Raw genomic sequence first — 13,727 nt, 5'->3', positions numbered from 1 at the left:
CATACGAGCAGAGTAAGTAATCTTTAGGCACTGGCACATTCTGCCTCCAGATGATTCAGAGTTTGGCATGGCATAGAGGCGATATTTAACACTGCTAGATCATCAAGTGGTCGAGGGCGTCTTCAGTAGGATGCCTGTTCAATTAATAGATCACAGATTAGCCATACATGGTTACATACTGAGGTAAGTAGGAAAAAAAAAGAAGATGGGTGAGTTATGCATACCGCCATCGACGTGAAGAATTTGTCCATTCACGTATGTTCCGCCTCGGCTGCAGAGGTAGAGGATGGCACTTCCAATGTCTGATTCCTTTCCTGGGCGTCCTAGAGGGAGATTATATTAATAAAAAAAGGAGGACCGAAAAACTCAGGATATACAACACATACCGGCCGGTATCTGATGCCCAACCTTTTCTAGCTTCGCCTTCTGACTCTCATCCAGCCCGTCATCAGGCAGAAAGGGCGGAAACACGCCCGGCGCAATGCAATTAACTCTGATCCTCAATGGGAGGAAAGTATGCGCCCACTCCTTGGTCAGGTGCATAAAGGCTGCCTTGGTCGAGGAGTACGCGAATTGGCCATGCGAGTGGGTCTTGGTGAGCCCTGCTGCACTGGCGATGTTGATGATGGCGCTCGAATGACCGTGTGTCTGCTGTCGTGCTTTGTTGAGCAGGGGCAACATTGCCGCTGTAAAGAAATGGTGTGCTGCAATGTTGCCCGCGTACTCTTGACGCCACGCGTCGGGCCCGTCCTCGACCATCCATTTGCTCACAGCCTCGGCGTTGCTGAAGTCAATGTCGTGAGCTTCCTGGCGTGCCTTGTCTTCGGCGGTTACGCTGGCATTGTTGATGAGAATGTTGATCCCGCCGGGCTCATGTTTTCCGATTTCGGCGATCAAGGTTCGAATGCCATCAGTATGGGTGAAGTCTCCTGAGATTCTTCACATAAATCAAGTTAGTTTCAATGATCTTCCTTGGTGAGATATAGAAGTTCGATCGATTGATTCTGTATTACTCACGGGACGATCTTTCCGCCTCCATTGCCTCCAGAGTACTTCTCAGCAGCCCTCTGGAGGACATCAAGTCGTCTCCCTAATATATAGACGCGAGCACCGTTGTCTGCCAGAGTGTGCGCTGCCATGAGACCAATCCCGGAACCACCACCTGTCACGACTGCTGCAAAGTCTTTGACCTCGAAGAGGGTCTGGGCATGCAGATTTCCCTGGGAAGACATCCTTCATCGATGATTTAAAAAGAAATGATCCAATTGAAAAGAGCTGGAATTAGATTCGACAGGCAATTTCTTTCGTTCGTGTATGTATTCATCACATACGAATGTTGGCCTAGAACTACACCAAGTCCTCTATTTCTGATATCGGGACTTGCGGCTGCCATAGCGGTAAAAGAAGGACGAGAGTCAAGGTAAGGGAATGATCGCTGCATGACAACATCGCGCTGACATCTTCCTGAAGTAACTAGGTGTTTTGTGTTTACCATTGAAAAGCTTATCAGCGTTGGAAGCGTCCATCATTGGGAGCCAGTGGAATACCATGAGAAGTCATGTGATGTGTTTGTTACATGTCATCAGACAAAGAATAAATTGAGAATGCTAATGATCTTCATATTATAGATTAAATCTATATGCGCCTTATCTGCCTGTGAAGAAAGAGATTGCGCCTGTTTTAGGGACCATTCAAGCCACCCCAAAGTTAGAGAATCAAGTTTATGGATCTCATTCAGCAACGCCAACACCTGCAGGGTATTTCAGCTTCGTCACTTAGAAGACACTGAATTTTACATAGAAGAAAAAGAAAAGAGAGGAGAATGATCTGGAGGGAAATATCCCCAATGGCTCAAGGTATATCGAGTATAAGATCCCTTCCCCCCATCAGCTAGTTGCTTTGGTCTGATCTTCCTCTTTACTTTCCCCCGGCAGGCCACCATAATGTCGAACCTTGGAGCTCCCGTCCGGCACATAGAATCGCTGATCGACCCGTCCAAGAAGGTAAATATAGACCACGATAATCTCGATCGTGAAGTTGAAGATATAAAAGCAAGCCTTGCTGTCGTACCAGGCCGGGTCGTTCACGGGCCGGGGCGACTTGTAATTGGTGGCAGCGCGAAAGGTCGCACCCAGGCAGAGCAGGAAAGAGGTCACGCCGAGAATGACGAACTTGGCGGTCCAGCTTCCTTTGCCGAAGTGGTCGATCTGTTCGCCGTTTCTCCGTGGCACCAGCAGCGTATATGCGAGGATGAGGAAGGGCAGAAAGGAGAACATCAGGAAATAGCTCTGGCCGTACAGTTGGATATCGCGGTCGATCCGGTGCGTGTTCGGGTTCAGAGTGTAGAAGCTCTGGACGACGACGGTAATGAGCATGGCCAGCGACAGGACAATAATGACATAAAGCGCCTTGAAGAAATATGAGAGCGCTCGTGACCAGCCGACACGCGGGTGGAAAGCTCGCAGGAGACGCTGAGCATAGAGCAGGTTGAGGATAAAGAGAAGCAGGACGCCTGCTGCGACGAATATCTGCGCGGCCATTCCCAGGCGAAGATTATTCGGATGGTAGGCCAGTGCGATCCGGAGCGAGTTGGTCACGATACGAGCCATGCAGAAGCCAATAGTCGCTGCGGACGGAATGAACTTGTGTCCCCTGCTCATGTTCAGTCGGAATATTGTCATGTGGCCGGCCGCCCCGATGGCAAAGAGGGCGATGAAGACGGCACAGATGGGCACATCCACCGATTTGGTAGGGACGCCTCCTACCAACGCTGTTGGGGGCGCATATGGAGGTCCTTGAGTCGAGGAGTCCATACTGCCTGATCCTGGCATGCCTATCTATGGAGGTCAAGTTGGACTTATTCGAACCCGTCGGACACAGGGATCCCGGTCAAGAGGACAGTGAAGAAAGATCAACCATGAAGATGAAGAAGATGACAATGATTGTTGGATTCTTTTCCTGCAAAGGCTTTTCGACGAACTATATAAGAAACATAGAATCTCATGAGCTATACATAGACATATATATATACTAACTCCTTGCATGACATCTTGCATGAAGCAGCTAATAATTATACTCCGTATAGTGCGCATTGACACCAGAACAAAAAGTTTAAAGATCCAAAACGACCAACCAGACGCATTGATTCCATCGAATTGGCAAAACATGATCGGGTTGCGATGAAGGCTTGTCCCGACAATACGGGCTCTGAAGATCGTGCACTCTGCAACGATCTGTCGATCCTTGATTGTTTGCCGTGTTTGCAGGCCAGCCCGTCGGCGACTCGGGCCTCCGTTACCCCGACTCGCTCGTTGGCGGCTGCCGAAGCACCGTCACTTTATGCAGTTTGTGCGTCGGGCTGAGTCAGCAAAACAGTTTGTTATGCATCATGTTTCTCATATCGTGCTCTCTCTACTCCGTATTATCCAGTCACAATGTTGGCTTACCCATGCGACTATCTTCGCTCTCTCATCTGCAATTCGTATGTTTTCATTAATTCTTCTTATATGACTAACGTAAAAAAAGAAGATAGTTCATAAAGAGCAGCTGCTATACCGACCTGATGTCGGTTCAGTGAGAACTTCTGTCATGCAGGCCAACTATAGTAATCCAGCTGCTTGGGATATATCATTATTACGACGTTATAGACGTAACAGTCAGATCTTATTCAAAATAGGGCTATATGAATGTCATTTCCATTTCCATATGTGTGAGAGAACAAATCTCGAAAGAAGCTATTAGTGCCAAGCTTCAGCTTAAGACGAGAGCTCAAGCTTGGCTCCACATCTGTTTAGGCGATGGAAGCTCCCTGTCAGAGAGCTTGGACCTCTAACACCGCGGACAAATGCGAAATGGAATCAATTACACCGAGGACTCCATATTTCAACGTTTTGCGGGGTGCTAGCACGGACCACAGGGCAATCGGCGCAGCTGCCAAGCACGTGTAAGATTCTGCAGGTTCGGTTAACTTGCCAATTGCTGCGTTCCGGTTCGATCACCTGCGCGTCGGCCCCACCGCGTCCCGCCTTCCTCCAGACTTTCCCCATGCTTTCCCCGCACGCGCCCCCGGCTCTTTCCCTGGCTGCGATCTCTGCCTGTGCCTTGTCGGGAAGAGCCCGTGCTCGGAATTTTGACCTGCACCGTCTTCCGGAGATACCTGCAAACTCAAGCCATAGTCTTGATTCTGATCTGACATTGATACTGATCTTCCTCCGCCGAATCTAGTTACGCTCCTTGTTTTGATCCCCGTGCTACCGTGGGGATTACACAGTCCCAGATCTCTTTTGCTTCTGTTTGTGCCAAGATGCCCCAAGATAAAGTGGAAAGACAAGCGAAGCGTCTCCGAGTATGCTCGATTTGTCACAAAGCCTTTAAACGCACAGAGCACTGTGTTCGTCATGAACGCGCACGTACGTATAGGACTTCTTCAATTCGCTCATATTCCGGATGCTTTCCATAGCCAACCTGTATTGATTCTCTCGTCTCTCCTGCTGACCTTGCCGTTGGTAAACCAGACTTTCGGGAACGCCCGTTTTCATGCAGGTTCTGCGACCGGTCATACGGACGGAAGTGCGTTATCCTAGCGATCTGATCGATCAATGTCTTAGCAATGAATTGTTTTGTCAATGTTGCTAAATGATTGACCTTCCAGAGACCTTCTTGTCCGACATGAACGCACATTGCATGCGGAAGCATGGGCCAAGGCTCAGGAGAGCATGAAAGCCGCAGGGGACTCGAGTCGACCAGGTCGCCGTCGCCAGACGCGAAGTAGCTGGCATAAAGACGCCCACCAGCAGTCCCCGAACAAGGCAGATTCACAACGCGGCATGCGGATAAACAATGAAACTGTCATACAGATCACGAGCTTCCTCCCTTCCCCTTGCGTGTCATCGTCGTCGGAAGCAAGCGATCATGAGCCTGCCAACGGAGAGGCAGAACGGTTTGATTTCAATTTTGCTTTGGACCCGAGCTTGACGAATACGATCAACGTAATACCAGGAGAAGCGGGTGCCCAGGGTCATCATCAAGAAATTCCCACTGCTTACTCATTCGAACAGCGTCCCGTTACGTATGACGCGCAGATACAGACGGACACGTCCAACTCATTCTCTCGCGACGAACATATCCCAGTGGACCCCAACCTGACCAGGACAGCTTCTGGCGCAGAGTCACAACAATGTCAGAGTGCTGGGTCGGATGCTTTGAACTTCTTCTCATTGCTGCCTGGATCGGAGGTCGACCATACGGCCTTTTCGAATTATTTGGTTGGCCTGCAAAGCCAAGCAAGTTCCCCTGAGTCTCTGGGTCGGGCTGCACCTCGAGTGCAATGGCTACCAAGGGCACAATCCGGAGAGCAGCAAGCTTCTGCTTCCACTCCAACAGCTAAGGAACAGGTCTCCGATCATGGGGCGTCGCTTGACCGTCTTCCTCGGCTGATCAAGGAGCGCAAAACGAGTCCACCTCGGATTATCTTCAGTGAGGATGCACGGAAGACACTCATTGCGGACCTCAAAGAGCGGCTCTCTCCCAGCGATCTTCTTATGGAAATTCCTAGCTCACAGAGTCTCCAGCGCTTTATTGGACAGTTCTTTAAGGGGTTCAATAGTCATCTCCCAATATTCCATATTCCCTCGTTCAACGTCACCAAGGTTCCCAGTCCGTTACTCTTGGCCATGTGCTCCATTGGAGCGCTCTTTCACTTGGAGAGGCACACAGCTAGTCAGCTACGAGAATTGGCCAACGAAGCGCTACATCAAACGCAGTTGAAGCGCTCAAATCAAAGCCCAGCCGAAGCACGACCTCTGTGGGAAGTTCAATGTAAATTGCTTATCATTGCTGAAGCTGCTTTCGGTGGTGACTGCGCAGCAGTATCCTGGGCTCTGGAAAACATTGGCATCTTTCATCGCGAGTACTCGTTACGAAGAACCGCTTTATCCTCAACTACCCCGGGCTCGGACTCAATGAACTGGACAGAATGGATTGAACGAGAGTCGTCTAAACGCCTGCTGTACGGAATATTCGTTGTAAGTAGTCTCTTAACGATTGCGTACAACGTTTCGCCTTGCGTGTCGACGACCGATGACCTCAAGATTGAGATGCCGGAGGAGGAGCGGGTGTGGACAGCACCGGACGAGGAACGTTGGAAGGAAGCCATGGCAACAAGAAGAACTGTTAAGGGTTTAGATATCAACCAGGCTCTCACCCAACTGATCTTCGGTAAAGAATTCAACTTGGGTTCTGAAAGTCGATGGCCTGCTTTTGCAACGACAATCATCATGCACGCCGTCAATATACATATGTGGCATGTGACGCAGTGTACGCAGTCATTCATGAATTTCTCTGTCGACCCGAAGATGGAAGAGCAAATGAAGGCCCTCTGCACTGCCCAGACGGAGGAGTCACTTGCCAGATGCCACCGGCTGCTGACTCGGGACCGCTCACCAGAAGTTGGGCACACATGGGATGATGTCGAAGGGCCGTTAGTTTTCAATGGCCTGGCCTTGCTCCGGAGTTGCTATGTTCGGGCATTTACTGGGAGTGGTACCTTTAATCGCACCATGCTCTTCAGCAACGATGACGATGCCATCATTCGCGCTGCGAAGGACTATGTCCAGATCCAGCAAGTCAGGACACCCTTTCTCACCAGAGCGGTTGCTCAGGTATTTGCTGGTCTGTTGACGCCCATTCGGGCGGGACATATGCTGGTAAGGAAGACGGCCGCATTTACGTGGAGCATAGAGCATGCCATCTCAGCATGGGACTGTGGTAAGTCTTCTGAAAGAATAGTTTTACGGATTGGAAATTGACTTGGTCATCGCAAGCTCTTTTCTATACCAAATGGGTTCACACCATCGAGATGCAACAACACTATGCTCCTCCTGACGAAGCAGAAAAGATGAATCTGGACAACCTTGTCGAGCTCTTGCGCGAAATAGATGATGCTGAGACTGGGAGTAACTCGTTGGCCGCCGATGTGACGAGGACGTGGGCGACCTTTCTTGACGACACCTGGACGTGGGAAGGTAGTCAGCCCTTCGTCTTTCTGGAATTACTGCTGACATGGATTCTCTGCAGTGACGTGGCGCATGGGGAAAGTGCTTCGGAAATTAGCTGATGTTTACGAGAACGACCGGAAAATGTCTCAAATACTCATTTGACGTTGCCATGCCATGAGCTCCGACGATAACTGTTTTAGGGGGAAGATGAAGTCTCCCGTTGAGGACTCTGCTCAAAGACAGCGGCTTAGATAACACCATGCCTGCGATGGACGATCGAGAGACGTGAAACCATGGATTTCTGGAAAATCCTCGCTGCTACCACACCATGCCTGCTGTCATTCGATGTGCGGATAGCACATCGAAGGTTAATCGTTGTTCCAGAGACATTTGCTCCCTGTGCCTTATCAATGGCCTTTGGGGGTTTCAGAGGAACTGGTCTCGTCAAGCCTAAAAAGATCACTTCGGCGAGAACTTCTTTCTCACCACAAACCCGGCGACGCAACTTCTTGGTTCATCAGCGGTTTCAGAGCGACCATTCAATCTCGCAGCAAGTCTCTGTGTCTTGTCTAGTTGTGTACCTGGCGAGCGCTGCGAAGGAACGCGGTCAAACTGATGACAGGACGATGCTGAGATCGTCCCACCTTGCAACATGAATACATGTAAACATGACCTGTCTGTCGAAAGATATGCTCATGATACCCTGTATATAATTGTGCAAGTTCATCAAAGCAATTTGCTTCTCCTTGACTATGGAAGATTCCTTTGCAATGACTTCATTGATGCCAGACAGATCAGGAACGTTATCGAATTCCCGAAGTCGTACCCGTGCCGAATGCGCTGTATAAATGCTCGGCAGTTGGCGAGGCCGCAAATACCGTGCTGACCGGCCATGTTCCCCACAGCCGGCAGCCTGCTCAGTTTTGGGCAATGTGGAGGTTGCATTAGGCGGATGTTGCGGCCGGCCAAACAGACGGCGAAGAGCTTTCACACGCCGTCGTAGCTCATCCCCACATTCCTAGATCCAGCCACCAAAGCTTCTCCTCCCCGACGACCGCTGCCAGAGTGGCAGCCGGAATATCCCCATCGAAATCTAAACGCCGAGGAGAATCTCGTGTCTGACGAGCCCCATCTCTATCGCCTCGCGTTTTTTGTCTATACCCGTGACGAGCCGGGCGCAATGCCATGCTTTTTACCCGATGAGTGGATACACAGCCAATGGTCTTTTACTTAATTGGAATGGCTGGTGATGACAAAGAGCTGACTGACCGTGGGCGTGCATCTTTTGGATTCTTCTGGTATACAGTCGAGGTCATGGAGCCCCACGGAGACTGAAACGCCGGGATCGTACTGAGGGCTTCGTGGAGGTTATATGAAGCACGCGACCATGGGGGGCAGTGTCCCTTCTGATCCTTCTCTGTTTCCAACTGTCTACTACTGTGCTTGGTTGTTATCAACACGGTATAGGTGACAACTGTAGTACACAATCTCACCATGCCTGCGTCAACCAGTGATCTGTCTGACCCCAAGGAATATCAGAAGATATTCCACTGGGCCGAAACCCAGAAGGATGGTACTATTCCGTCCTTCAACACTCGGAGGAACGATCCCTATCAGGTGTGTACAGTACATGCATCTACAGCTCGATCTGAACACATGCGCTGACTGAAACCTGCAGTACCAAGCGGGTTTCGGAAACAGGTATGCTTTCGGCTAATCGCTATATTCAGCGATTCAACTTGCTGATATAGAATAGCTTCGTCTCCGAAGCGGTTCCTGGCACCATTCCACAGGGCCAGAACAGTCCGAGAAACGTCCGCTTTGGCCTGTATGCGGAGCAAATTACTGGCACTGCGTTTGTTGCGCCCCGACACGCCAACAAGAAAGCATGGCTGTACCGTGCGCGTCCAGCAGTAGCACACCAGGGATTTGTATGTAGCCCTTTCCACTCGTTTTGGCTGGTTCAGTGCTGATTGTTGGCAAGACGAATCTCCCCGACAACCCGGACATGGAATCGAATTTCCTCCCACTGAACCCTAAAATCCATGTCTCTCCAACTCAGCTGGCCTGGCACCCCGTTGATATCCCCGAATCCGAAAAAGTCGATTTCATTGCCGGCTTGAAGACCATCGCAGGCTCTGGTGACCCAACCCTTCGTGAAGGTGTCGCTAACCACATCTATGTCGCCAACACAAGCATGGTCAAGAAGGCGTTCGTCAACTCCGACGGCGAGTTCCTTATCATTCCACAGCAGGGTGCCCTCGATATCCAGACCGAATTCGGGCCTCTCTTCGTCCAGCCGGGTGAGATCGTCGTGATCCCACGTGGTATTCGCTTCCGAGTCGAGCTTCCCGACGGGCCGTCGCGAGGATACGTCACTGAGATCTGGGGAAGCCAGTTCGAACTTCCTGAACTGGGACCTCTGGGTGCCAACGGTCTCGCGAACGCGCGTGACTTCCTGGCTCCCGTGGCCAAATACGAGATCACCAAGGAGCCGTGGGAGATTGTCTACAAGCTGGGAGGCAAATTCTTCAAGAGCACCCAGAACCACAGCCCGTTCGACGTCGTGGCATGGCATGGGAACTATGTTCGTAACTGATGGTATCTGATGAGTGACAGAAAAATACTGACTTTGTTGTTGCCAGGTTCCGTACAAGTATGACCTGACCAAGTTCGTCAACGTCGGGTCTATCTCCGTCGACCACATCGACCCGTCGATCTTCTGCGTGCTGACGGCCAAGTCGCGTGACGTGAACGCTCCTCTGACTGACTTCCTGATCTTCTCTCCTCGCTGGGATGTGGCTTCACGTAAGTTGGATCATATCTTATCATCTTATCAAGACAGGAGCTCACTTGACCGGATCAGACACCTACCGCCCGCCGTACTACCACCGCAACGCTGCGTCTGAACTGATGGGTCTGATCTACGGCGAGTACGGTGGACGATCGGACGAGTTCAAGCCGGGCAGTATCTCCTTCGAATGTGGCTGTACGTGTCGAATCTCCAAGATAATAATATCAATGTCGACTAACTCAAAACGAAACACAGTCGTCCCTCACGGCGTCGCCTACGAGCAGTTCAAAGCCGCCACCGAGACCGCGCTGCCGCCGATGCAGATCTCCGAGGCGTCGATCGCCTTCATGATCGAGTCCAGCCGCCCATTCACCATCACGGACTACGCGTGGAACAGCGACAAGAAGCACGAGCACGAGCCCAAGATGTGGGACAACCTGGTCGACAACTTCTCTAGCCACGCCAAGGAGGTCGAGGAGATTCTGGCAAAGAAGGAGAAGGGGTTGCCGATCCGGGTGGATGGAAACCCTCATTAGGCGGCGGACATGACTGACGATGACGAGAATGACTGAGTATATGATTGTATCTTAGTGTCTTGTTCTTTTTGCATTGCTCTCTTTTGCTCAAAACTGTGTAAATTTGCTATCCTCTCCGCTCCTCTCCTCTCCTCTGAGTTACGTAGCCCTCGTTAACTTAGGTTTCTATGTGAAATCTTGAAATCATATCCCGTTTAGCCTTCCGATCTGGCTAATTATAACAGTATATGGGGTACATGGATCCTCATGACATAACCGATTAAGCCATTGGATTAACAATCTAACTTTATGATAGATTTTCAGTCTAGAAGCAATTCCCTCAAGAAAAGCCACTCCTCCACCTTTTTCGGTGTAGATCTCATGACCTGTAACAACCATCCGGTAATATTAAAACCCATCTTTATTTCCACCACTATCCTGCGCCAGCAACACATCCACAATTCCACCATCTCCATCTCTCCGCTGATCCTCCACCCTTGACAGCCGCGCTATTTCCCAGAAACAGAACCAGAACACCGGCAACTTCGGCCATGTCGATCTTTGTCTGTCGGATACATGGATACGGATACGGCCTTGCGTCCGCCGTCTAGCGGGGACGGGGATCGCGGCATACATACCCGGCTAGCCCGTCCTCTGCGTAGGTCCGGGATGGGGATCCAAGTGGTACATACCGGAAGGCGGAGTTGGCGGGAGAGCTATCTGTGTGTGCTATGTGTAAAATCTGAGTCAGGATAAGATCGTCTCTGTAGGAGGGCTATCTCCACGGATCGGCAAAGTCATCGAGGATGTAGCACGATGTCTGGCCGTTGGGATGGGTGATCTATTCATTGGTTGTGGGGGTGCGGTTTTGTAGGCATTTATTATCTGTAGACTCGGGGAAAAATCCTGTGAAGAGAACTCAATGAAGTTAGACAAGGACGAGGACGAGACACGGTTCCTTGCAATCAGTCTTCTGAACTATTACGAGTTTTTTCAAGTTGGATGAACGGGACAGTTTCCTATTCGGGTATTGCTGACATGAAAGCCCTATTGCAAGTATACATGCCTGCTTCATATCTCCTATGTATGCATCTATATACAGATTCTTATATACTGGTAGATATCTGACCGCTAGTTAAGCAAGCTGATCCTCCCCGCCGTCAAAGCGAGCAGAATCGGTCCATACACCCCCGGACCAGCCTCCCTCAACATCTTCATATGGGCCGCTCTCCTGCGCAGCGCAAACTGCGCCTCGTCGATCTCCCTACTCTCGCCAAACGGCCCAAATGCGAATCTTCTCTTTCCAGACGAGAAAGACGTCCAGGGTTCCTCCCCGTTGATGAATCGGATCCATCGATTTCGCATCTCCTGCCCCACGGCCTCCGCTCCAGGGTTGTGCGACAGGTCCAACCCGCCGAAGAGGAAGATCAAGTCAACCGCGTGGTGGGCGCGGGCCGACGCCTGCCACGGATTCGGCTCGTCGACCAGGTACCGATAGACACGATTCTTCCCGGCCGCCGTCGCTTTTTCGGCCAGGGTCTCTGCCGGGAGCGTGAATCGTGTGTCGTTGACGAAATCCAGCGCGCCCAGTTTGCTGGCCGTGGGACGGTCGGCCACGATCTGGTACTGTTTGCGCAGCTTGGTGCCCCAATTGGGGTCCTTGCTTTCGAATGCGGCGACTATTGAAGGCGCGTCGAAGGTTTCGATTCCGTTTCGCCAGATTACGGACTGTTTTGTTATAAGTCAGAAAATGTAGCCAGGGACAAAAAAGCTAAGAGAGAGGTGAACGCACTTCGTATTCCACTTCGCCGATCATCAGTTCCTCCACCTGCTCCAGCTTCGTCTCCCAGTCACGGAGCTCTTCTTCATCCTGTAGCCACATCCTGTTCACGTTGAGCTCCTCCATAGCCCGCACTAAAGCTCCCACGGAGCATTCCCGGAGTGACTTTTGCTCAAGTTCTCTGACCTTGTCCTCCAGACTCTTGATCAAGCCATGTCCTAACTCGAGTGGCATTGGGGATGAGAGATGGAGGGACCCCGACGCAAGGATGGCTCGCTTTATTGGCGGGCCGGTGATGAGGTGCGCGTGAGTGTACGCCGCCCCTGCACTTTCTCCAGCGACCGTGATGTTATCCTGATATACAATCAGCATTGATACGTGGCTCACAGCACACCTAACTTACTGGATCGCCGCCAAACCCGGCGATGTACTTCCGAACCCAGTCAATCGCCAGCCTCTGGTCCTTGAGAGCAAGATTCCTTCCTCCCTTGCCGTCACCAAAGGCAAAGATGTTGAGACGGTAGTTCAGAGAAACGACAATGATTGGTTTTCCGGCTTTGACCGAGTCTGCTACAATTCGTGTGGTGTCTGGAAACAAACCAGTTAATATATGCACACCCTTTAAACAGAGGACGAAGCTACTTACCGCAGATCTTAGATGCCGCAGAGCAAAAAGTCACGACTTGCGAGCCCCCTATTAAGACACTCAATTAGCGAACACTGCACAGCTTCAATTTTCTTCCAAAGCCTAGGTAATTAATCGCACCATAGATCCAGATCAAGACCGGGAGCGGCTTTCCTGATGCTGGAGCATTCTCCGGTAACGTGATATCGAGATTCAGGCATTCGAATTCATCTTCCGGCTCTTCTTTGATCTCAAAATTTTCCGGGATGCGCAGCAAGTGACGTACGTCAATGTGAATCTGGGGGCAGCGAGGTCTGTGGAAATTATATCAATAACAAAATCCTCAAAGTGCATAATGCGTGGTCATTGAGTGTTGACTTCGTCTTCCTTTGGGTAGTGTCAGGAACGTATATGCACATACCCAAACTTCGTCGCATCAATCGTCTTCCCATTAAAACTCTCTGGCGCAACAGGCTGTGCGATCTCAAACCGTCCGGGTATATTTCCATATTTGATACCTTTGAATTGGTTGAGTTTAACGCCGTGAGACTCTACTACGACGCCATTGAATGTCGCCCCCAGTTGGGGGTGGCGAACGGATGTAGTTGACATCTCCTATCCTATGCGGTGCAAACGGAATAAATCACGATGAGAGAGAGCAATGGATCAAAAAAAAGCCTTCTTGTAGGGGATCTGAAAGTATCTGATCTTCGATATGGCTTGTGGTGGTGGGTCTTGCGCTGGCTCTATATGCGGATACTCTAGCATCATCCCCTCCCTTCGATTGAACTCCTCTGAGTTATGTAAACAGTAGTCACAAAAATCATGCCCGGCCATCCTTTCAGGAATCGTGTGACTAATGAACTGAAATATGCGACGATTGGCGTTGCTCCGCAGCGTGTCTAGCATCTTTTGTCCGATTCCTCTGGGATGTGGGGCTTGTGGGGGATTGCTGGAGAGCGATGGAGGTCTTCGGCTTCTGATAACGGGAAATCTCCTGTAACGAGTTACCGCCACA

At 50.7% G+C, this 13,727-nt stretch overlaps 4 protein-coding genes across 4 annotated transcripts; 2 read left to right on the top strand and 2 right to left on the bottom strand.

Moving 5' to 3' along the window:
• Positions 1-102: 102 nt before the first annotated feature.
• T310_1255 (Short chain dehydrogenase/reductase family) lies at positions 103-1,441 on the bottom strand (the record flags this gene model as incomplete). Its single annotated transcript, XM_013475864.1, has 5 exons — positions 103-134; positions 225-323; positions 387-937; positions 1,018-1,233; positions 1,332-1,441. 5 exons carry the CDS (start codon positions 1,439-1,441, stop codon positions 103-105), a joined length of 1,008 nt encoding a protein of 335 aa, XP_013331318.1.
• A 502-nt stretch (positions 1,442-1,943) lies between these two features.
• On the top strand, positions 1,944-7,114 carry T310_1254 (Zinc finger protein; the record flags this gene model as incomplete). The annotated part of the gene is made up of 10 exons (XM_013475863.1): positions 1,944-2,364; positions 2,440-2,748; positions 3,118-3,348; positions 3,533-3,707; positions 3,917-3,943; positions 4,225-4,345; positions 4,383-4,409; positions 4,460-4,569; positions 4,652-6,765; positions 6,822-7,114. 10 exons carry the CDS (start codon positions 1,944-1,946, stop codon positions 7,112-7,114), a joined length of 3,828 nt encoding a protein of 1,275 aa, XP_013331317.1.
• A 1,375-nt stretch (positions 7,115-8,489) lies between these two features.
• T310_1253 (Homogentisate 1,2-dioxygenase) lies at positions 8,490-10,325 on the top strand (the record flags this gene model as incomplete). Its single annotated transcript, XM_013475862.1, has 7 exons — positions 8,490-8,612; positions 8,674-8,696; positions 8,752-8,926; positions 8,980-9,582; positions 9,641-9,803; positions 9,862-9,984; positions 10,045-10,325. The coding sequence occupies 7 exons, from the start codon at positions 8,490-8,492 to the stop codon at positions 10,323-10,325; spliced, it is 1,491 nt and encodes a 496-aa protein (XP_013331316.1).
• Positions 10,326-11,435: 1,110 nt separating this feature from the next.
• On the bottom strand, positions 11,436-13,321 carry T310_1252 (Carboxylesterase; the record flags this gene model as incomplete). The annotated part of the gene is made up of 6 exons (XM_013475861.1): positions 11,436-12,032; positions 12,097-12,438; positions 12,488-12,672; positions 12,731-12,778; positions 12,851-13,023; positions 13,131-13,321. 6 exons carry the CDS (start codon positions 13,319-13,321, stop codon positions 11,436-11,438), a joined length of 1,536 nt encoding a protein of 511 aa, XP_013331315.1.
• Between the last annotated feature and the right edge of the window lie 406 nt (positions 13,322-13,727).

The sequence above is a fragment of the Rasamsonia emersonii genome (assembly GCF_000968595.1).
Source record: "Rasamsonia emersonii CBS 393.64 chromosome Unknown ctg1118621759980, whole genome shotgun sequence".
In the NCBI taxonomy this organism is placed as follows: domain Eukaryota; kingdom Fungi; phylum Ascomycota; class Eurotiomycetes; order Eurotiales; family Trichocomaceae; genus Rasamsonia; species Rasamsonia emersonii.
This window is presented reverse-complemented; position numbering and strand designations above follow the sequence as displayed.